Here is a 24116-nt window from a genome sequence, read left to right as displayed (position 1 = left end):
AAAAGGACTCAAAATTCTCCTCCCCCTTTGACAGGATATTTAGGACTTGTGGAAAGAAGGGCTGCATGGCAAACACCTCTGGTTCCTTACCCAACTGTGTTCACAGGCAGAACAGAGTAGAGTAGAGTAGAGCAGAGCAGAATAGAATAGAATGGAATGGAATGGAATGGAATGGAATGGAATGGAATGGAATGGAATAGAATTAACCAGGTTGGAAAAGACCTTTGAGATCATTAAGTCCAACCTATCACCCTACTCAAAATTCCTCCTCTTTGCATATTTAGGACTTGTGGAAAGAAGGGCTGCATGGCAAGCACCTCTGGTTCCTTAGTCAACTGTGTTCACAGGTAGAACAGACTAGAGTAGGATAGGATAGGATAGGATAGATTGGAATGGAATAGAATTAACCAGGTTGGAAAAGACCTTTGAGATCAAGTCCAACCCATCACCCAACTCAAAATTCCTCCCCCTTTGAGAGGCTATTTAGGACTTGTGGAAAGGAGGGCTGCATGGCAAACACCTCTGGCTCCTCACCCAACTGTGTTCACAGGTGACACAGCCAAGAGCATCCTCCCAGCCAGACGCAGAGCCTTGGCAAACCTCCGTCTTCCCTTCCCCTCCTTCCTTTTTGCTACAGCACAAAACAGGGTTAAAAAAAACAACCATCAGAGCAGGGATGAACTACAGCCCCATACCTCTGCATTTTATCCTGCTGTCCAAAATGAGCCTCAACAAGCTTTCAAACCACCCCCCCCTGCCCACTTCATTTCAAGGCCGGGCACACCACGCTGTGCTTTCAGAGCGCCGCTCCGCTCAGCCCGGCAGCAATTTCTGTGCACCGGGCTCCGGCAGCCAAGCTTAATGCCACGGGAAGAGGCAGCACGATGGGCTGAGGAGATGGTGGTGACTGAAACCTTCATGGCTCATAAATGCCAGGTTCAACTCCGCTTCGTCCCAGCAGTGCTTAATTTCAGAGCTGAAGAGTGACATAAAAATAAATGGAGAACAACGGATTGCGCAGCGGCAGGAAGCTGCCGCCGGGGGCAGGGAGGGCTGCACGCAGGCTTCCGAGGGGTGGGAGAGGAGAGGTCACCTCTGGCTCTGCTCTCCCAGCTTTTGTGAGCACCTGGAACGCCAGCTGGCAGCAAAGCTTTGAGAAGGCTGCAGAAACCGGTGGCGAGCCTCTCAGGGTGGTGCAGTCCGCAGGGGTGTCAGATTCTTGCCTTGTGCACCAGAGGAAGGAGTGGGTGAGGGGGAGAAGGAGCAGGGAGGGCAAGGAAGGGAAGAGGCTGGGCTCTTCTGTTTCTGTTTGGCTTGTTTAAACCCTGAGGGTGGAAGCCCTGAGCTCTGGGGCTAATGCAGTGGCCCGACCAAAGCAAGATCAGCAAGGACTTGTGACCCCAGCACAGAGGAGGCTGGAGCTGATGAAAACCCTCTTCAACCCTCAGCCTGGCATGGAGGTTGAGTCCCTTTCTCTCTACAATGAAGTCTTGGACACCACTTTAGGATGCTCCTCCCTTCCACCAGCCTTCAGAGGCAGCTGTGGAGACGATCAGGGACAAGAGTTTCCCAAAGGCATCTTAGTGGGAGGGTGATGTGCCTGGGAGACTGCAAGGCAGCATGGACACAGAAGCTATCCCTGTGCTTTGCTGGAGGACACAACCCCTTTTACTCCTTCCAAATGCAGCACCTGGCTCAGGGTGGACACAGCCTGCTCAGGGAAACACAGAGAACCCCAGCATGGTGGGAGTTGGAAGGGACTCCTGGGGATCATCTAGTCCAAGCCCCCAGCTAAAGCAGGGGCACACACAGCAGGCTGCCTGGGATCACAATGGCCAGGGGGTTGGAATCTCTCTAGAGCAGGAGAGTCCACAACCTCTCTGGGCAGCCTGCTCCAGGGCTCTGTCACTCTCACAGTAAAGAGTTTCTCCTCCTGTTCAGATGGAACCTCCTGGGTTCTAGTTTGTGCCCATTGCTCCTTGTCCTGTCCCTGGGCATCGTTGATAAGAGTCTGGCTTCATCCTTTTGCTCCTCATCCTTTAGCACTTGCTGAGCAATGATCAGATCCCCTCTGGGGCTGCTCTTCTCCAGGCTCAACAGCCCCAGGGCTCTCAGCCTTTCCTCCTCACAGAGATGCTCCAGGCCCCTCAGCAGCTTTGTAGCCTCTGCTGGACTCTCTCCAGCAGTTTCCTGTCTCTCTTGAGCTGGGGAGCCCAGAACTGGACCCAGTACTCTAGACATGATCTCACAAACACCTTGAGATCAACCACCAGCATGGCAGAAACTCCTTATCCCAGCCAGGAGTTTCCAAAAACACCTTGAGCTATGGTGGGGGTTGGTTTCTTCTCCCAGGCAACCAGCACCAGAACAAGGGGACACAGTCTCAAGCTGCGCCAGGGGAGGTTCAGGCTGGATGTTGGGAAGAAGTTCTTCATAGAAAGAGAGATTGGCCATTGGAATGTGCTGCCCAGGGAGGTGGTGGAGTCACCATCACTGGAGGTGTTTAGGAGGAGGCTGGATGGGGTGCTTGGTGCCGTGGTTTAGTTGATTAGATGGTGTTGGGTGATAGGTTGGACTTGATGATCTTGAAGGTCTTTTCCAACCTGGTTAATTCTATTCTATTCTATTCTATTCTATTCTATTCTATTCTATTCTATTCTATTCTATTCTATTCTATTCCATTCCATTCCATTCCATTCCATTCCATTCCATTCCATTCCATTCCATTCCATTCCATTCCATTCCATTCCCCCTTCCATTCCCCATTCTATTCCATTCTATTCCATTCTACTCTATTCCTATTCTATTCCTTTGTTCTATTTTAAGCAAAGGAAGAGAAAATAAAGAACAAACCAAAGCCCAACAAGCAAAACCCCAACCAACCCCCTCCCCAACCAACCTAACCCAACCCCCCCGCACCCCCCAAGTGGGAGAATGAAAGGTTAACCAGATCATCTACGGTTTATTTCAGAGGAAAGGTTTGCATTATTTACTTGTGTTTATATACATGTACTTCACATTGGTATTTAAAATGCACAGAGCTCCCAAGAACGTCCTCCTTCCTGCTTTAAATGAGCTGCTATTGTACAATACAAAAGAAGTCTCCCAAGCCCTGCAGTCCTGAATGCCTGTGGATGCCACCCACAGCCCCTCCCCCTCCCCTTCCCCCCCCCCCCAGCAATGAAATAGTTTACAATACTGGCTCCTATTTACAGATGAATGCAGGGAATGCTAAATTATACATATTAACAAACTAAGCTCAGGTCTGAACACAGGTAAGGAGAGGAAAATAATTACAGGACAAAGAACAACTGCAACAACAACAACAGCAACAACAGAAAAAGAGAGAGGAAGGCTCCAGAGCAGAATGAATTCAAGGATCTGAGAGAACATTTATTGTGCACAAATTCCAGAGCACTGGAAAACTCTGGGCTTACTCTCTTTTTGCTTTTCTTTTTCTTCTCTTAAGAAAGAAAACAAAAACAACCACTAATGGACTGACATTTGCCACACTCCTCCACCATTCTGGTGGGTTTGGGGGGGTGGGGTGGTGGTGTTTAAACCTTCTGGTAGAGGTTGGTGGAGTCAAGGATCAGTGCAGAGGAAATGCCTAAAGAAGTCCAGCAGCTGGAAGATGAACAGAACCTGCCTGTGCAGTGTTAGAAACTGAACACACAACCTGCCCTGCCCTGCCCTGCTGCAGGAGCATTAACCCCAGCACATGCACCCCATCATGGCAGTCCTAGCGTGGAGAACTCCTCTCACTTAAGCAGCTGTTGACAGGAGCAGCGTGAATTTGGCTCAAATTGCCAACCCCACGTTCAGAAAGGAGACACAGACACCACCCCCCCCCTTCCCTTTGCTGCTGCATCCCCCACCACACAGGTCCCAGGGGCACCTTTCCATGCACAGCTCCTTCTCCCAACCTGCTCTTGCAGTTTAGCTCAGGAGGCTCCCAAAACCCAACCCTCCCTCCCCCTTCCCCTATGGTATGCCCAAATGAGGATGAAAGCTGGAAAAGGAGAGATCCCCACAGCTTCCTGCGAGGTGTAAAAGGTGCTCCTGGCACCGAGGGTGCTGCAGGCAAATCCCTGTTAGTAGGGAACAGGGTTTGCCAGGGGCAGACATGCAGCTGATGCTCTGCCCCTAGCTCAGGGTCTCATGGAAAAGGAAACACAGCTGCTGCCATCAGGAGCAGTCAAGGATGGAGAATCAGCCTCATCTTTGTGGCAATGGATTTGCAGTGGGCTATGGGAAAAGCTGAAGTTTGGTTTCAGCCTCTTGACTGAGGGGGGTTCACCAAAAGCTTGTTTCAGCTTGAGGGCCAAGGAAGCTGAGCTGCCAATTTAAAACCATGCAGCAAGCCCAGTCACTGCCTTTTGGTAAATGCTGCCTGCAGAGGAAGTGATGTGTCTGAGAAGTATTTACTTTAGAAAGTGCCACCAGGGACTTTCATGGCCTTGGTGGCACCAAGCCAGCACACCTTGGTGTGTTGTGTGCTATGACCTTATGTGACAGGACAAGAGGTGACGCTTTAAACCAAAAGAGGGAGATCCACAGAAAGAACAAATGTTTGACACTGAGGGTGGTGAGACCCTGGCCCAGGCTGCCCAGAGAGGTGGGAGATGCCTCATCCATGGAACCATTCCAGGTCAGGTTGTTTGGGGCTGTGAGCAACCTGCTCTAGCTGCTGATGTCCCTGCTGACTGCAGGGGGGTTGGACTGGCTGAGCTTTCAAGGTCCCTTCCAAGCCAAAGCAGTCTCTGATTCAATCACAGGCATTACCCCATTGTGCACAGCTTTATTTTGGCAATTTCAATACAGTGCATTTCAAACCCAAGGAAGTTGTGTCCTACAAACCATCCTGAGCCATGCCGTGGCAGGGGCTCCTGCCACCCACAGCTGCAACAGTCCAGAGAAAATCCTGGGCTAAAAAGAATGGAGAAGTGGTGAAGCAGAAAGAAGGATGCTGCTTGGAGATCCAGGGGCACTGCTGCTTCCTAGAACAAAAGGGCTACAGCATTTCTGAGCCTTCAGTCCTTTTTGTTTGCTTGTTTAAAAGCCACTCTCAAAGAGTAAAAATGCTCTGAGGGTTGAAACCTTGAAATGCTGAGTTTCAGCCAGTTCCAAGCTGGAAAACAGTGATTTTGAATGGAAATCACTGACACAATCTTAATGGTAGAGGCTCAAACTGCTGACCTAATCCTCCAAGTAATGACTGCTCTAAGTACATTTATTACTTGTCCTCAAGTGTTGGGTTTCCCCCCCTGCTTTGAAATGGAAGAGCCACATTCCCCCCTGGCTTACACAGCTGGGTGAAATGCATTTGAATACATCAAAAGTCAAGCTATGCCTCCCTGCTTTATACTGCAGGAGATCACCAAGATCATTGGATGTTTCTTTAAAGCTCTGGAGGGAGAGGAGGGGAGGAAAAGTGAAGCTAATACTCATCATACGAAGAAGTTATTAAGACAAAACTCATACATCATTGAAAATGCATCAAAAAATACATTCAATATTTTTTTTCTGGCTTATATACACTGGCAATCTTCCCTCCTTCTGCACACTACTGTATAGTTTATGTACAAGTGCAAAACGGGTGTGCTGTCATTTCTGTACAGGTTCTTCCCCCACCCCATCGCCTTCCCAAAGAAAGAAACCCACAAATCCTTCAGGTTTGCTCCTGACCCGGTGATAAACCACCAGCAATTCTTCCTCCCTCCCCTCCATTCCCCACACCTCTGCCTCTACTTTGACTTCCCAGTTGGGATGAGACTGTTTGCAGCAGAAAAATGTATGAGAATTCTCTTTCCTCCCCCTCATCAGCATGGAGAGGAGATGCAGAGCAGAGCTACATCCTGCAGGAGCTCTTGCCTTTGCCTTGTATAAGCAACCCTTGTCCCTCTCTTCAGCTTCTGGTTCTGCTAAACCTCAACATTTGGTCATTTGTTTTTGCTCAGCTTTCCAACATCTTCAATGTATTTGTTCATTCTATTCTCTCTGACGTGTAGCTCTGCGGCTACACTTCTGGGCAGGCTCCACGCCTGAGATGAGACAACTCAGCTCTCCGGAGGCAGGGAGGAGGTAAAAACCCTAACAACTCACATTTCCCTCTCTTTGTTAACGTCAAAATGTATCACCCCTCCGGGCCGGCTGTTCTGAAAGCTGTTTCTGTTCAGGCAAACCTAAGCAACAACTTTAAGCACCTGCTTAAGTGCTGTCCTGAATATGGAGACCTCAGCACAGAGCTTTCTCGCTTGGGGCTGGCAGCTCTCCCACAGAAGAGCTGGGGAAGCAAGAAGCCATGTCTGCAGATAAGGATGGGCACCGTGAACACAGAAAGCAAGCACAGGGGAGGGATTTCAGCCTAGCATTATTTCTCTAGTGCAGGTTAGCTCTACACACACAGGAAGTTAGATTTTTCAGGAGATGAAGCTGTCTGAGGTAATCTGTGCATCAGGTTAAACTTGGCCTAAATCCCTTCATTTGGAAAGACAAAGCTCACTCCTTTCCCTCCCATCATTTCTTTTCCCCAGAGGGCATTTAAACTTCTAGTTCAGAAACAGATGCATTATATATATCTCTCTATGTATCTCTACAGACCCACAAACATAGATCTATCTATCTAAAACAATGCATTTCCCCCCAGTACTTTTGCTGCAGTCCTGCTGTTATTTGTGAGCTGACACATTAAATCACAGTTCAACCCCACCACAGCCTCCACACCAGCAGGCTGTCTCCCATCACTGCTCTCTGGACACACACACACACACAGAGAGCAGTTCAGGTCTCTTTAGTGATGCCACCTCTGTGCTCCACAGAGCTGCTCCAAACTGCATGGTTAACCTCCCCCCAGAGCAGACCGAGTGGCTGATCACCAAAACATGCGCACACACACACACACACAAAGCTGCAGTGCTTTGCTCTGCACATGGTGCCACCTGGCCAGAAGGCTCAAGAGCACTTTTGCCTTCACCCCCCACCCTTGCTTTGCTAGGTCTCCATTTCATAACCAGCAGATGCCCCAGCAGAAGCCAGCAGCTCAGTGACCTGGATGAAGCCATCCTTGCTGTGATTAAGCACCGCTTACACGCCTTGTTGGGCACCTTCACCTAACAGCTTCCCACCAGCTTCCACATCACAGCTTCCTTTGGCCCTGGCACTGTGCCACATTCCAGAGCCAAGGGAGACACTGGGCACCAGCATGCACAGACTGATGGGTCAAGCCTAACCCTGAACTTCCAAACATAATCCCAGCTAGTGAGAGCAGGTCAGATGGTCAGACACCAAGAGCCAAACTGCCTCTTTGGTGTTTGCAAGGCCCTTCCTTTCACCACCATCTAAGAGGGCTCAACCCCAATGGGAAACGTCAGCAACTCAAACCTGTGGCCAAATGCAGCTGCTCTGCTTGCTTTTTATTTAAAGTTGGTTTTAAAGTCATCCTCAAATAATCTGGCACCTGGAGTGTTGCCTTTTACACCCTGTAAGGAGATGGAGCAAATTGTGCTGCTGAGGAGAGACGGCTCTGAGCTCCAGCGCAGCACAGCTCACACGTAGAGGAATGGCAGAAGGGAAGGAGAAGGGAAAACAGGCAGGGAAAATCAGAAGAAATATCATGTACCTGACCTGCAACCCAGGCTGCTTCTACTGAAAACACTGGAGAAAGCAGGAGTTTTCTCATGAGATAATGAAACCCTGCTTTCCCCTCAGGTACTTCCCTCTAGTTGAGTCATTTGTTGGTCAGGAAAATGCCATTTACACACCATAAAGAAGCCAGACTGCCCCGGGTGGCTCTCTGCATGTGCGCATACAGGCATGTAAAAGGAAGAGAAGGACGTTAACCATCGACGTGTGCAGCAGCCTCCTCACCCCCTAGATCTGTTCAAGTCTAGGCACTTGTGTATGGTGTACTCCAAGCAGGTTAAGACTATGTAAACACTGAGTCCTTCAAAAGCAGCCTTCAGCTTCTCCAGGCATTGCATGTGGTCTGAGCAAGGTGAGACAGCAACCTTGGAACCATCCCAGCTTCTGGGTCGCTGCTGTTCTGCACCGTGGCGGCTCCCGAGCCGCCGCGTCCAGAGGAGAGTTCCGCTCAGAGAGCGCAGGGGACAGACACCTGACGCGAAATGAAAACAAAGGGTGGAGATGCTGTGGAAGGTTAATAGTAGTGTTTATGTGCTGAGAGCTGACACCTGTAAACACTGCATTGTTTGCCTTTGTTTGTTTGTTTGTTTCCTTTGTACAGTTTGATAAATACAGGAACTACAAAGCGCTTCCCCTGTATAAACCTGAGTCTCATCTCCCTCGGACTGCCGTTCTATTTACACCGACCACCAAACGGAGCCCTCCGCACGCCACCGGGCCTGCACTGAAACCATTGTACTTGAAACTGGAAGGAAAACAAAGGAGCAATCTGAAGCCACGTGTCAGTAAAACTTAAGTGGAGCAGCTGTCAAATAAAGCCAACTATCACGGAGAGGAGAGGAGAGGAAAAAATGTTGGGCGCGAGGACGTTGCGGTGTTGGTTTTCGTGGAGGTTGGTTTGTTTGTTTGTTTGTTTGTTTGTTTTGAGTGCTTCTAGTCTCTTGGGAAATCTCTTCTTCTCTTCCTCCTCTTGGGTGTTCCTTTTCCATTTTGTTTAAAACAGTTTCTGATGTCCATGCATCAAATACAGGTTCCTGGCTGTGCAGGGGGCTGCTGTTTCCGGTTCCGTACCGCGCCCGATTTCTCTTTGTAGGCAATTGGCATCTGTTGTGAAATGTCCACCAGAGCGCTGGCCACCGCCAGACCTGAGGCAAGGAAACACAGCAGTCAGCACACACGACAGCCACAGAAACAAATCCTTCCACCGCTGCTGAGAAAGAAAAACAAGTACACCTGCGAGCCACAAAAATCAATGGGAATTTTGGAGTGCTGAAGAAAGAAAAAGAGAGCTAAAGAAGCAGAACAGCATTTGGGCTTAAGAGATTAAACTTCAGCAGCTATTCTAAAAGCAGCTTTTAAACACTGCATGCTTTACTGAAAGCAATCTGCAGCAGGGAAAGCTGGAAATAAGAAGTGTGGGGTTTAGTGGGTGTGAAACCCAAGACATTGCATGGTCCTTCTCTGCACCAGCACATGTGTGAGAATAAATCCCCAAAGCACAGTGCATGGAAGGGTCACTGTGCTTCCCAAGTGCCATGCTTTAGTCATGTGGTGACAGGTTGGACTTGATGATCTTTGAGGTCTCTTCCAACCTTGGTGATTCTGTGATCTATCTTGGCTTGGATCAACAACAGTGTGGCCAGAAGGACCAGGCCAGGGATCTGTACTCAGCACTTGACTATTGGGTTCAGTTTTGAGCCCCTCACTCCAAGAAGGACATTGAGGTGCTGGAGGTGCTTCATGATCTTAAAGGTCTTCAGCAACCAAAATGTTGCCATGATTCTCTGCCTCTAACATCCTCCTGGCAGATCCACAGACAAGCCACCACTGGCCATCTGGGATTTAGCTCAATACAGCTCACAACCAAATCATCCCAAATACTCTTTTAAGACCCTCTGCTTTGCCACACTCAGTGGAGAAATCCCCACTTAAATCACTCAGGAGATTGTCTTAGTGCTCTGCAAGCAGGTTTAAGTGAGAAAGGGCTGGGAACAAGGAAATCTTAAGCTGGATGGAGAAGACTTCCTTGTCCAGAGCTCCTAGGAGGGCATGGATGCTTTGAGAGGACTCGATGTCTCCAAATGGAGGTGGGAACGGAGGGAGCAGGGTGGGAGACAGGTTTCTTTGCCAAGGAGCTACTGCAAACCTGTCTGTACCAGATCCCTCCTTTTCCCCAGCCATAAATTAAACTCTAATCCAAATATCAAATGTTCATCCATCAACTGACCCAAGAAATTGAATCAAACCTCAGGTCAGAAGCTGGCAGAACCCAGGCTTAAAATAACCAGAGCACATCCTCTGCTGAGGTGCGGGCACAGCAACTGCTGCGGGAACAAGTCTGAAACTGCACGGTGATCTGAGCTGCTGGGGAAGGAGTCAACAATTAAGGAGTTAAGAATTAGAGAGTCAGTCCCAAGGCACATGTCTCACCTGACTGTCCTGGTGGTGGGATACCCCCCAGCCCTCGAGGCAGCCTGACGAACACGGAGAGGACGGCCGCTTTGTTGCCGAAGCAGGGCTCCAGCGCGATCGGCTTTGGTACGGTCTGCAGCCAGGGTGGGAAGAGGAGAACACAAAAGTTAGACAGTGTTCCACCCTCCCTCTTCCCCCTGCCTCCACTCTTTCAGATTGTACAGGCTTCAGGGCATGAGCCACGGTGCTGTGCTTGGCAGATTTCCAGCACGTAGCTGGCAAAGCTAAACCCAGCGTTCGCAGCAATCCAAACCCCAGTCAAGGTAAAACAATCCACGCTTCCCTCACCACAGCCCAGCTATTAAACAGTCAGGCACTGCACCAGGCCTGGGCTTCTCCCCAAAGGCAAAGCAGCAGCTCATGCTAAAACAAGAGCACTGAGGTTCTTATCCTTCAAACCCATCAGCAACACAGCACAAACATCCATCAGCGCAGCTGACCACTCGGACCTGGCTGTTCGGCTGCTGTTCCCAGAGCTCAGCTCCACTACCACCTTCACAGCAGCCTGAGTGGTGACATGGTGCACAACATCTACCCTCAAGCCACTATTTCACTACTGGTTGCTTTCAGCTGCGTTCCCCCAGTTCTGTCTTTAATTTCTGTTCTTCCCCAAGGGGCTGAGTTCATTTCCTAGTGGTCTTCTAGATTGCTCTGGACTATGCTCATAGAATCATAGAATGGTTTGGGTTGCAAGGCACCTTTAAAGCTCATCTAGTCCAACATGCTTGCAGTCATCAAGGACATCTGCTACTAGAACAGGTTGCTCAGAGCCCCAGACAACCTGACCTGGAATGGATCCAGGGATGGGGCATCTACCACCCCTCCAGGCAACCTGGGACAGTGTCTCACCACCCTCAGTGTAAAACATTTCCTCCTCCTCTCTAGTCTGAATCTCTGTTGAAGTTTTACATCATCTCCCTTTGTCCTGCCACAACAGGCCCTGATCAAAAGTCTGCCCACAGCTTTCTGATTGGCTCTTTAAGTACTAAAAGGCCATCAGAAGATCTCCAGGCTGAACAGTCTCAAGCTGTGTCAGGGGAAGTTTAGGCTGGAGGTGAGGAGAAAGTTCTTCACTGAGAGTTGTTAGCCATTGGGATGTGCTGCCCAGGGAAGTGGTGGAGTCACCATCCCTGGAGGTGTTGAAGAGGGGATTGGATGTGGCACTTGGTGCCATGGTTTAGTAGTCATGAGGTGCTGGGTGACAGGTTGGACTTGATGATCTTTGAGGTCTTTTCCAGCCTTATTGATTCTATGATTCTACAAACAGCCCCAACTCTCTCAGCCTGGCCTCACTGCAGAGAGCTTCCAGCCCAGTTGTGGCTTCCTCTGGTCCTGCTCCAACAGGTCCACATCCCTCCTGTGCTGAGGATCTGGAGCCAGTCCCAGCACTACAGCTGGGATCTCAGCAGAGCAGAGCAGCAGAACCACATCCTGACTCCTGGTGGCCACACCATTCCTGGATACAGGCCAGGACGCTGCTGACCTTCTCAGCTACCTGATCAACAGCTACTTCAATATGTCACTAGAAAGGCAAAAAGCAAGAGCAGAGCCCAGAAACTGAAAGATGTCCTTAGTTGAGCCTGATCCCACCCCAGTTATCCACGGTCAGTGCTGTTGTGTGGTGGCACATCAGATGCTGCCGTGAGCCTACACCTAGGAGTACAGGTGCAAGAGTGCTTGCTCTTGTTCCACATAAGCAAAAAGAGCTGAGAACCACTGTTTTACCTGCCACACTCAGTGCTTGCTGATCTCTCGTTTGCTATGGACAAATTCCACCCTGGTATTAATAAAATAATTATTGGTTTTTCCATGAGGCACAAAACTGTGCTGCTGTACTTCAGTGTTCAACAGAGACTCGACACAATGCCAGGCACTGAAAGAACGCAGTCAAACAATGCTATGAAATTACTGCTGCTCAATAAAAAAAGAGAAAGAAAGATGACAGGGAGCAAAAGGCAGCTGAAGGCTGCTCTCGTCTCTCCTGTTTGCTGCCATGATTGCAGCAACAATTTGCCAGCCTGCACAAGGTAGATAAAGACACATTCCAGGGGCTGGCACGGCCGGCGCCGCCGTTTGCCAGCCTCACGGCTGCGCAGCTCTTCGCCTGCTCCCCACCCCCAGCACAGGGATCACACTCAGGAGAAGGCCTTTCCCACCGAGCAGCCAAGCATCCCCTGGTGCTGCATCCCACAGGCAACTCAATTATCAGAGGTAATGGAGAGAGCACAGGGAAGGCAAGTGCAGAAACACAGCCCACGGCCTTTGGGTGTAGGAGCGGCAGTGTGCACCGAGCGCTGTGTCCGTGGGCTTGTGGAGAGAGCCAAGGACCCCAACTGCCCCCTGCCAGCAAACCAGGCCTGCTGAGCGCCCCACGTTGGAGCCTGGGGCTGAAGTCCTGCACACTCATCCTCAGCAGGGAGTAGAATGAGCAGCAAATCCCTTTCCATGGGATTTTCATTTCATCTCCAAGGTCACACATCTTCCTCGTCTCTGTTTTCCTGATCCCAGCCTGAAGCACGAGGTGTCACTGGCGCCAAAAGAGCCCCAAAGAAGCAGCCAGTGTGAGTGACAACAGACCTTGGCCATGCAGATACCTACAATTCAGGGGTATTTCATGGGGCTGAGTCTGACCCTCACACTGCAGTGAATTTTTAACCTCTCTGATGTACAAAATCAGTCACAGAGTCGTTTAGGTTGGAAGAGACCTTTAAGATCATCAAGCCCAACTGTTAACCCAGCTCTGCCAGGTCACCACTAAACCTCAGAACCACATTTCCACAGCTTTTAAATCCCTACAGGGATGAGGACTCCACCACTGCCCTAGGCAGTCTGTTCCAAGACCTGACAGCCCTTTGACTATCAAAAGCAAGTGTCAAATCTATTGGGGTGCTACCTAGCAGCAGAGGGGAAGGAAAAACCAGCAAGCCTTCCTGGACTGTACATCCAGGGAGAACACAGTCCAGCAGCTAAACAGCCTCTCCGGTTAGGGTCTAACCCTTGCAGTGGAGGAACATATACCATGGGCAGCTGAGGACACATCTCTGAGCCTCCTTCCTTCCCTTGTCAACCTGCTCAGAAAAGCTGGAAGCCAAACAAAACTGGGTGAGGTTTCACCACACAAGGAACTTCGTCTCTGTGAACCGTGCAAAGCAAGGAAACACGCTTCCTGGAATGATGCAGCCACGGTCTCCCAGGCAGTTCCCAGCTCATTTAGAAGGAATTAAGCACAAGACCATCCTGCTGCATCTCAAACTCTAATCTAAAAGGAGGAAAATGCTCTGCTGTCCATCAAACCCAGCTGTTTTCCTGTGACAAGCTGCTGTGAACAGCAGCACAAAGAATCAAGCCCTGCACGTTTATTTCTGACAGCAGCAGTTCAGGCACCTGCTTTTTGCCCTGTGACTCATCCAGCAGCTCAGCTCCAAGCCTGTGCTCACCAGGCCAAGAGACAAAGCGCAGCCTGCTGCAGTGACTCACAGGCCAGTGACGGGAAGGGGAATGTGACGCAGGAGGTCAGCTGGGAGTGAAGGGCACAGCCTGCCCCCCGCGAGGGACACAGGGACAGCCACGGAGCCTGGGGACCCTGCTCTGCAGACATGGAGGAAAACACGTGGGGAATTCAACCAGCAACTTGATCACAGAATTGCAGCCTGGTGGGGGTTGGAAGGGACATCTAGAGATCATCCAGTCCGACCCCTCTGCTGAAACAAGGAGGCCTAGAGGAGGCTGCCCAAGTTCACAATGTCCAGGTGGGGTTGGAATCTCTCTAGAGGAGACTCCACAACCTCTCTGGGCAGCCTGAGACAGGGCTCTATCACCCTCACACCAAAGAAGTTCTTCCTCCTGTTCAGATGGAAACTCCTGGGTTCCAGTTTGTGCACATTGCCTCCTGTTGCTGGGCACCACTGATAAGAGTCTGGCTCCAACCTCTTGCCCCCCAACCCTTTAGCTTCTGTCAGGCATTGATCAGATCCCCTCTCAGGCTGCTCTTCTCCAGGCTCAAGAGCCCCAGGGCTCTCAGCCTTTCCTCCTCACAGAGATGCTCCAGTAACCTCACCATGTTTGTGGCCTCTGCTGGACTCTCTTTAGTAGCTCCCTGTCTCTCTTGAACTGCAGAGCTCAGACCTGGACCTGGTACTCCAGATGTGGCCTCCCTAGGGCAGAGTACAGATGGAAGAGAACATCTGTTGACCTGATGATCATTCTTAATGGCCATCTTGATTGTGGATCTCACCCACATCTGGCCCTGCCATGACTCTGCTTGTGTTTTGACATGAACTATGTAGGTGCTAGCACAGCACAAACCCACTCAGGAGGAGCTGGCTGGCTGCAGAAGACAGCACACTGCCTTTCTTTCCCTGCCTCTGCACCACTTCTGCCTCCTGCGTGGTTTCTGAATGCTGTTACAGATCCAAGCAGCTTTTCTGCAAGAAGGCTTGGAGTGGACTTGAGAAGCAGAGCTGAGGTCACTCTAAATGCCTGTGCTTCAGTCTGACAGGTGGCTTTTAATGGTCCACTTTGAAAAGTATCAACTAGGTAGATCTCCCAACTTTGCACCACCTTTCATCAGATGGTTAAAACCAGCCTCTGCCAGAGACTTTCATGTGGAGTGTTTTGATAAACCCATTGTTGAATTATAGAAGCAATTCCTTTTTATTGAAGGCTTAATAGCACAATAAAGTAGACATTATTCAAATCTATGCAAATAAGGTGCCTCACTCAGACACTTGGCACATGATGACTGCTTCACGTGGTGCCTGAACAGCAGAGTCCCACACTGGGAGGGGGGCACAGTGAAGAGAGCGGAGCCCAGCTGCTGGAGCATGTGGAGGAAGACCACAGTTAATGGCATAAGATCTCCCCTTTGGTGGTGGGTCAGTCCCTGCGAGGCAAATTGCCATCCAACAGCCCACCAGAACGAGCTGTGCCCTTGACAAACACAGAGCACACCTGCCCCCAGCCAGCAGGCACAGCAGCAGTGAGGAACCTGGAGCCAGAAGTCTGTGTCCCTGCTGGCTGCAAGCAGGATGGAGGTCAGCGAAGGGGACACTGCAGCACCCAGGATGTATCTGTGCTTGGACAGACAACTGCAGTTGGCCTACCTGACAGACACCTTCCCCTACAGCCACAGCCTGTCCTCAGCAACGTGTTGTGAGTGAGCTGGAGTGACAATTTTACACAGCTGATCACAGACTGGTTTGGTTTGGAAGGGACATTTGAAGGTCATCCAGTCCAACCCCCCTGCAGTCAGCAGGGACATCTGCAACTGGAGCAGGTTGCTCACAGCCCCAAACAACCTGACCTGGAATGGCTCCAGGGATGGGGCATCTCCCACCTCTCTGGGCAACCTGGGCCAGTGCCTCACCACCCTCAGGGTAAAACATTTCTTCCTTCCTTCTAATCTAAATCCTCATCTGTTAGTTTCAAACCATCATCCCTTGTCCTGTCACAACAGGCCCTGTTCAAAACTCTCTCCCCAGCATTCTTCAAGTCCTGGAAGACCACCAGAAGGTCTCCCTGGAGCCTTCTCTTCTCCATGCTGAAGAACCCCAACTCTCTCAGCCTGGCCTCACAGGCCAACCTTATCTAATCAACTAAACCACGACACCAAGGGCCTCATCCAGTCTTTTCTGCACACCAGCAAAGCTACAATCAATGGAAATGGTGGGAAAAAGCCACCAGGACAGTGCAAACAGCAAATGAATGCCAACAACCCAGCCAAGTCCTCTCAGCCTGGTGCACCGATGTCAGCACACTTCACTGGCAGATGTGAACCATCAGGAAGCGCACTGCAGCAGCTGACTTTCACCTGGGAAGCCCTATTCTGTGCTCTGTGTTAAGAAGCCTTTGGAAATGGGGAGCTGCCCTTTTTGGATGCAAATACAAAGCCAGTGGTATTTTACTAAGCGGTGACAGGATCCCTTTGTTCCTGCGGGCAGCAAAAGCCATCCCCAGCTGTTTTCCACCGATGACTTCAGTGGCCAAAGCCAGCACTGAGAAGCCAACTAATTTCAGCTGTTGATGAGTTTTGATATCTACTTAAATACGTGTAAAGCTTCAACAGTTACAGGAGTTAAAAGCAGCAGGAGACCTATTAGGTCACCTCATTAAGTCCGCCTTCCCCAGCAGGAATTTCTACCCGAAAAGAGCATCTTCCAGGAGTGTGTCTGGGCTGTTTCTAGGTGACCCAGGTGTGATGTGCAGCAGCAGTTCCCTTGGGAGACAATTTCACAGCCAAACGGCTTCCTCAATCGAGCTGAATCACGCCACGCTCACCCTGAACATTTCCTCCTCCCTTGCTCCCCTGGTTCCTATCTACGCCGCTTCTATTCGACAGACTCGCGAGGTTAATAGCGTGGCACATCGAGCTAATGGCCAGCACAATAAACATTCTCTGCACCCTGAGAAAACAGCATCAGCTGTAGTTAAATTCTGGAATGCACTGCCAGCACAGTGCCTCTGCAAAACATGGGACAAAAAATGAATCATAGAATCGTCAGGGTCGGAAGGGACCTCAAGGCTCAGCCAGTTCCAACCCCCTTGCCATGGGCAGGGACACCTCACACTACAGCAGGTTGCTCACAGCCACCTCCAGCCTGGCTGCAAACACCTCCAGGGATGAGGTTTCCACCACCTCCCTGGGCAACCTGTTGAAGTGTCTCACCACCCTCATGGGGAAGAACTTCTTCCTAACATCCAATCTGAATCTACCCATTTCTAGTTTCGTTCCACACCCCCTAGTCCTGTCATGGACTTGATGATTTTGAAGGTCTTTCCCAACCTGGTTAACTTCTATTCTATTCTATTCTATTCTATTCTATTCTATTCTATTCTATTCTATTCTATTCTATTCTATTCTATTCTATTTCTATTCTACCCTACCCTACCCTACCCTACCCTACCCTACCCTACCCTACCCTACCCTACCCTACCCTACCCTACCCTACCCTATCACCTGACACCCTAAATGAAGTTTATTGTTTTGTTTTTTCCTAACAAGAAAACATATTTGTGTGCTTTGAGCAAAGAACTTGAACATGTCCAGAGAAGAGCAATGAGGCTGGGGAGAGGTCTCGAGCACAAGTCCTATGAGGAGAGGCTGAGGGTTGTTCAGAAGCTTTTCTGAGCTCTTTTCTGGAGCAGAGGAGGCTCAGGGCAGACCTTATTGCTGTCTACAACTACCTGACGGGAGGCTGTAGCCAGGTGGGGGTTAGTCTCTTCTCCCAGGCAACCAGCACCAGAACAAGAGGACACAGTCTCAAGCTGCACCAGGGGAGGTTTAGGCTGGAGGTGAGGAGAAAATTCTTCCTAGAAAGAGTAATTGGCCACTGGAATGTGCTGCCCAGGGAGGTGGTGGAGTCACCATCCCTGGAGGTGTTTAAAAAGGACTGGATGTGGCACTTGGAGCTAGTTTAGCTAGTCAGGAGGTGCTGGGTGGCAGGTTGGACTTGCTGATCTCTGAGGTCTTTTCCAACCTTATTGATTGTACAATTCCAACTCTGACATAGTTTTCCATTTCCAGCAAGGAAATTTAAATTTAAAAAAAAGGAAACATAATAATGATGATGATGATGATGATGATGATGATGTATCTTAGAGGTGGGGGAAGAGAGGAGCATTATCGAACCAGTTCAACGTTGTGATTCGACTCCACCGCGCCTGACGATTTCACTCTCGCAGGGAAAGGGTCAGGTGCCGTCTGCAGGTTTGTAAGTGGTGCCATTAAAAGCTGCCTGAACGTTTGTACAATCAGTCACAAGCAATTTGATTGCTGTGAAGAAACAGAGTATTAAGTTTTTTGTATATAAAAAAAGATCCTCTTCTGAGGGCAATGTGCTTGGCCCTCCCAGACAGAACCCGCAGCAAGAATTTGCGGCAAACGGGTTAAGATTAACAATTTACGTTTACCTTGTCCCTGCTGTCTGCCTTGGCACCCACACGGGGGGCTGGGGGAATGAATTGCTCCACGCTGCACCCCTGCCTCTCAGCGACCAAACAAAACTCACATGCCTTCGGGGGAATGCTAACAGCCTGCAATTGCAAGCACAGATCCCAGCCCTCCGGAGCGGGCAGGCAAGCCAGCCTCCACGGGGCAGCGAGCCTGCTCCTCTGCCACCTTTACCAACGGCTTTCTCTTCCCAAGTGCTTGTTGTCAGCCCAGCACAACACAGAGAGCAGCTCTGGCTGAAGGGAAGGATTGCACTCAGCAAGTTTGCATTTCAAAAGCAGTCACCCTGAAACGACTAAACCTCTGTCACAGCTCTGAGCACTGCCGCTCAGGTAAGCCAAAACTCCTTCCCAATTCCCTGCTGATGCCCCGGGGAGGGGATGGGATGGGATGGACGAGGCCATGGGTAGCATAATCCATGTGGTCAGTGGTGGGTATTTATTTTGCTTTTTGGCCAGGTGGAGAGACAGGATTCTTCTGGTTCTTTTTGACCACTTGGCTGGTTTTAACACATGAAAAAGTGTAAGCAAAATAAACCCCAGCAAAACAGGACAGCAGGATGAAGACTGCAAACACAAGAAGCACAAAACAACTACTTGGCATAAAAGAATGCAAACTGGGCCCTGATAATGGTTCTGAGAAGCTGTTGGTGTTCTTAGTGCTTCAATCAGAAGAGACACTAGAGGGAAAAGAGCTCAGAAAAACTCCTCTCCTGCAGGAAGCTTTGCACTCCTTCCTCTCCCTCCAGCAAATTCCTCCTTAGCAGCTAAAATCAGGGGCCATCTTGCCCCAAAATTTACAGTCTTCCAATCCTAAAGCAGTTAAATCTCAATGATCAACCAAATATTCCCTAAACACAAGGCAGGCTTAACAGATGCCTCTGCTGATCCCATGATAACTCCCTTCCCAAATACTTCATTACATCATGAAAGCAGCAAAGTTTTCCCCTCAAGTCCCTAAATTTTGCAACAGAAACCAAACAGATACCTGGCACTGGCTAACTGGAATTAGTTCTTTAGAGGAAGGTTCTGTCAGGTGGTGTTGGTGTTGCTTTTGCAGTACAGATCACAGCCACACTATAGACATCTCTAGTGCAGCCACTCCAGCTTTACACACCTCACCTGCCCAGACAACACCTCCTCCTTACCACTGTGTCCTGGTTTTAGCTAGACCAGTACTCATTCTGCTCAGGGATTTGACTTCTCAGCTCAGGCTCTGCTCACTGAGGCACTTTCTGCAGTTCAGGGCAGGGCTCCATAGCCAGAGGCTGCTCCTAGCAGTAAGAAGCTGATGGGGAGAGTTCTTGCCAAGGGCTGGGCTGCAGAAAGGCTCTGAGTCTTGCTCATGGGCACACCAAGGGCACTGCCACAGCTTGTGTGCAGGAAGTCAGAGGTGGCACCTGTGGGGAGCAGACAGGACAGGTAACCCTCAACTGACCAACAAGGGATTGCAGCCCATGGATGTCATCTTCATGAGAAAGCTGGGGGATCACCAGGGTCAAGCCTCTTCTTCAGTGGCTGATGTCCAAGGAGGTACCCCAGCCCAAGCCTGCCCTTCCAAAGCCACCTGCTTGCACAAGGACCCCCAATGTCAGTGTGCTGGCACAGTGAAGTGGGAGACTTCACGCTTGCCTTGCTGCTCTAAGCCCTAACTTCACTTTAAGCAAAGTGAGTTGGGAGGGGGTGACAGAAGCAAATTTGAGGAGCTAATAATAGGTCAGTAACAAATGCACTGAAGGGGAAATGAGTCACCAAGAGAGATAACCAGAACAGGGCAACAGTCCTAGAAATGATCAGTGCCTTGGCACTTAGCTGTTCCCCACTGATCTCCTGTGGCACAAACCAGCCCAGCATAGCAGGGCTCAGAGCTACACAGACGAATTAAGATGAAGTCGCCCTGTGGAAGTGCTGGAGCTGGACAATGCTTCATTTGAAATCATTCCTCACTGCAGTGGCACCCCTGCAGCTTCCCCAAACCCACCACCCCCGTGGCACAGGACTTCTCACTTCCCTGCTCATTACTGACAGTTGCAACTTCATTGCAGTGTAAGAGGAACTTCACAAGGGCACCGCTGAGATGCGAAATCCGAGGCGACTGCGAAGATAAATCTGTGAGATCTCTTGCCCACTCCTAAATCAGCCCCACCACTTCATCTCTGTACTTCTGGAACAGATGGGACCTTCTGGCAGTCTTTAAACCATTCAACAGCACTTTCTTCTACAACAAAGCAAACTAATTACTGGAGTGAGATGCTATTTTTCATCAGTTCTCCTGCTATTTTTAAGGACCTGGCCAGCTTGGTGAGCCGAAGGCTGCTGAAGGCTGTGCAGTGAAGCTGATTTGCCCAGCAGAACTAAATGCACATCAGCATGAAGGTACAGAGCATGCTACAGGAACGAGGACTGTGCTCACCAAATACTTCCCTCACACCACTTAGGCAGCCAGAGACGTGGACAGCTTGTCAATCACACAGGCAAAGATAATCATCTCTCAGCACTTCGATCTGGAGATGTCCCTGCTCACTGCAGGGGGTTGGACAAGATGACCTTTAAAGCTCCTTCCCTACCCAACCCATTCTGTGATCCCCAAACACAACACAGCAAAGGCTGCTCTGTGCACCAGCTCTCACAGGCACAGGTTCCATTCTGCAAGAGTGCTTTTCAAATCCTCCACAAGCTTTCAAGACATCATTTTTCCAACTTGAGGATCCTTTTTTCTTCCCTAATGCAACAATTGTCTTGATCATCCTGTAGGTGTTTGCTCAGGTTGAGCATTTGCTTGCTGCACTGTGCAAGTGTTTCTCCCAAGAACCATGTAAGTGGTTAACTTCATGGCTTTTACCCACCTCAAGATACCTGGAAATCACACAGTGGCTTGGAAGGGGCCTTAGAGATCATTTAGATCCAAACTCCTCTGCTATGGGCTGGGACATCTTCCACTAGACCAGGTTGCTCAGAAGCCCATCCCACCTGGCCCTGAACACTTCTAGAGACAGTCTGGCCATAAACACCTTCTCTGGGCAACCTCTTCAGTGTTTCATCCTCATCACAATGACAAATTTCTTCCTTGCATCTAATCTAAACCTCCCCTTATTCAATTTAAAGCCATCACCTCTTGTCATGTCACTGTATGTCCTGCTAAGAAGTCTGTCCCTAGGTTTAGCCATGAAGTCTGTGGTGACAGGTTGGACTTGGTGATCTTTGAGGTCTTTTCCAACCTTGGTGATTCTGTGATTCTTATCAGCCCCTTTAAGTACTGAAGGGCCTCCAGAAGGTCTCCCTAGAGCCTTCCCTTCTCCAGGCTGAACAACCCCAACTCTCTCAGCCTGGCCTCACAGCAGAGGGCTTCCAACCCTCCCAGCATTGCTGTGGCCTCCACTGGCCCTGCTCCCAACAGGTCCCTGTCTGTGCTGTGCTGAGGACTCCAGAGCTGGCTCCCAGCACTGCAGCTATCAATGTCAAAATTACAAACTCTCCAACTTATTTCAAGGAAGTTTCTTCTACAAATGACTGCAGAGGACTACAGGCCTTTGATTAATGAGATAACAGACTTCAAGAGACCATTTCCCACACTTGGATGAGTCCCAGATACCCCAGGATGTTAAATACTCTTAGGGAAATACCAAAAAAAAATTTGTGATAAGCAGCACCTCTGAACACACAAAAAGCTGCAGAGAAAAGCCAATGGATTTTGTAATAACTAAGCAAATTTAGTGGTAGATTTGTGATCCAGTGGGCATCTGCTGAGTGGGAAATAAACCAAAGCAGGTAGTTACGTGTTGCTTAGCTGCAGACTCCAATATGAATAGTTTCCCTGCAGGTAAATCACTTTCTATCACTTCTAAGTACCCCAGGAAAAATACTAATTGAAAACACAGTTCTAATAGTGTCCAGCTGGAAAACATCAGCTTAGGCTGGAACTAGCCTGACACCGGCTGCCAACTGGCTACGCACAATGGAAAAGGAAATTAATCTCTTGCAGACAAGATGTCCCATTTTCCACTTCTCCATTGTAACCCTCAAATAAACTCATTATTAACCAAAGGCTTTGATTCACACGAGGGGCGAAAAACCCATCAATGCATTTATGGTAACACAAGTCAAGGGTTCCTGCAGTCAAAGGAAAGCTCACAAATTCTGACACAGCGGATGGCAGAGTAACTGCAGAACGGCTCTTAGTCCAGCAGCCCAGCAACATCTCATTATTTGCTTGGCTAATAATTAAGAACAGGCAAAACACAAAGGAAAATGCAGTTCCACCATGCTGCATGTGCCAGCCCATCTTCCTGCAGCTCTCTCCTCCTAAGAGGTTTTTCCCTTGCGGGTGCCGAGGGAAGTTGACCCCACAGATACCGAGACTGCTTTCTCACCTCTGTTGAAGTTCGTTCACATACAGCATCCAACAGGCCAGACTAGCTCAGAAGGATCATTCTTTCAACCCACAAACTTCCTGAACCCCCTCTCAGAGTCACAGATGGCACAGTGCTGGAAGGGCCCTTCAAAGGTCATCTTGTCCAACCCCCTGCAGTCAGCAGGGGCATCCTGATCAGGCTGCCCAGAGCTACATCCAGTCTGAGCTTCAATGTCTCCAGGGATGGGGTCTCAACCACATCCCTGGGCAACCTGTCTCAGTATTTTACCACTCTCATTGTAAAGAATTTCTTCCTAATATCTCACCCAGATCTCCCCTGGTCTCCTCCCCATGCTCATCCAGCTCTGCTGAAACTTTCCACACTTCCACGCAGACTTTTATCCCCGGTCCAAATTCTCCAAGATGATAAAAAGCCACAAATAGCTCCCCAAAATTCAGCAACCCTCCTTGCCATGGAAAAGTATGGCAAGGATTCTGCAGCCAGACCTTCCAGCAGATGGAGTTACCTGCTGGCACAAGCATACGTGTCCACATTCCCTACTTGGCTTCAAGTTACTGTACAGGCTTTGTGCTGTCTCCCTGAACCAGACACTCTCACTTATGCTTGAAGTAGATTAAGAAACATATCTATGAGTTATCAGCACAGAGGGAAATTAGCAGTTGGTAACAATTTGTGGGTCTGAAAAAGGACATCTGTCCACAGTCTTGCTTATGCTTAAACCCAGCTTCTCCATCCGTTCCCGAGTAACCCAGGGAGGTCAGACAAGTGGGATATGGAAGAAAGAGTGAGAGAGAGATGAAACTGTCTGTGGTGCTGGCTATGGAAGCACTTCAAGAGAGAAGAGTCAAAAATTTCTATGATCAAAGTAAAAACTGAGCAGAAAATAAGGAGCAGAGGGTGCCCAAGTGAAGAAGGGAAAAGCACTGCCAGCTGAACAAGAGGAGGAACACCGCGCTGATCACAACGTGGGAGTTCCAAAGAGCTTCTCTGTAGTTCTTGAGCACAAATTCATCAGAGATCAAAGAGCCTGGGACAGCTTTGTGCTGGTCTGACCCTACAGGAGAGGGGTCTTTCGTGGAATCACAGACTGGTTTGGGCTGGAAGGAATCTTCAAAGGATGAGCTAGACCAAGTCCCCTACAGTCAGCAGGGATATCTGCAACTAGAGCAGGTCACTCAGAGCCCTAAACAACCTGACCTGGAGTGCTGCCAGGGATGGGGCAATAAGCTTTTTGTTAGCTTAGTTCCAGAAAATGGCAAGAGGGGAAGGGAACTGCCCCCAGACAGACAGACCACAACCCAAAGCCAGCAGCAGCCAAGCTACAGCCTCAAATCTGCCTCCAGCCCAAGGGGAACATGCATGCCCATCCCATGGCTCCTCTGATGAAGCAGTGAAAAAGAGGCTCATTCTACTTTGCTGAGTGACAAGCCAATTGCCCAAGCATGTATTTCAAAGTCTTGGTGAGCTATTAGCAGCTAATGACTTCCAGTGCCTACCATCCCTGTATCAGAAGTACAGAAATCATAGAAACTCAGAAAACCCAAATCATCTGGAGTCAAAAGAAGGCCCACAGGGAGCAGAACCGCTCAAAGCCTCCACAAAGAGGTCCCAGAGACAGGTCAGCTCAGCTGCCCAGTCATTCAATTACCACAAACTGCTGAGTGCCTTTGCAGATTCCAC

General features: G+C 49.7%; 1 protein-coding gene across 1 annotated transcript in view; it reads right to left on the bottom strand.

Annotated features, from left to right (window-relative positions):
- Nucleotides 1–6769: 6769 nt before the first annotated feature.
- The window catches only part of ATRN (attractin), a 156690-nt gene continuing 139343 nt past the window's right edge, over nucleotides 6770–24116 (bottom strand). Inside the window, exons 28-29 of the mRNA XM_054172307.1 lie at nucleotides 10075–10189; nucleotides 6770–8789 (exon numbers count right to left, since the gene is read on the bottom strand). Coding sequence (XP_054028282.1) covers nucleotides 8665–8789; nucleotides 10075–10189 — 240 coding nt within the window. The 3' untranslated portion in view covers nucleotides 6770–8664. The remainder of the gene's footprint in view (nucleotides 8790–10074; nucleotides 10190–24116) is intronic.

The sequence above is a fragment of the Dryobates pubescens genome, chromosome 23, assembly GCF_014839835.1.
Source record: "Dryobates pubescens isolate bDryPub1 chromosome 23, bDryPub1.pri, whole genome shotgun sequence".
Classification (NCBI taxonomy): domain Eukaryota; kingdom Metazoa; phylum Chordata; class Aves; order Piciformes; family Picidae; genus Dryobates; species Dryobates pubescens.
Note: the sequence above shows the minus strand (reverse complement) of the source record. Positions and strands in the feature narration are given on the sequence as shown.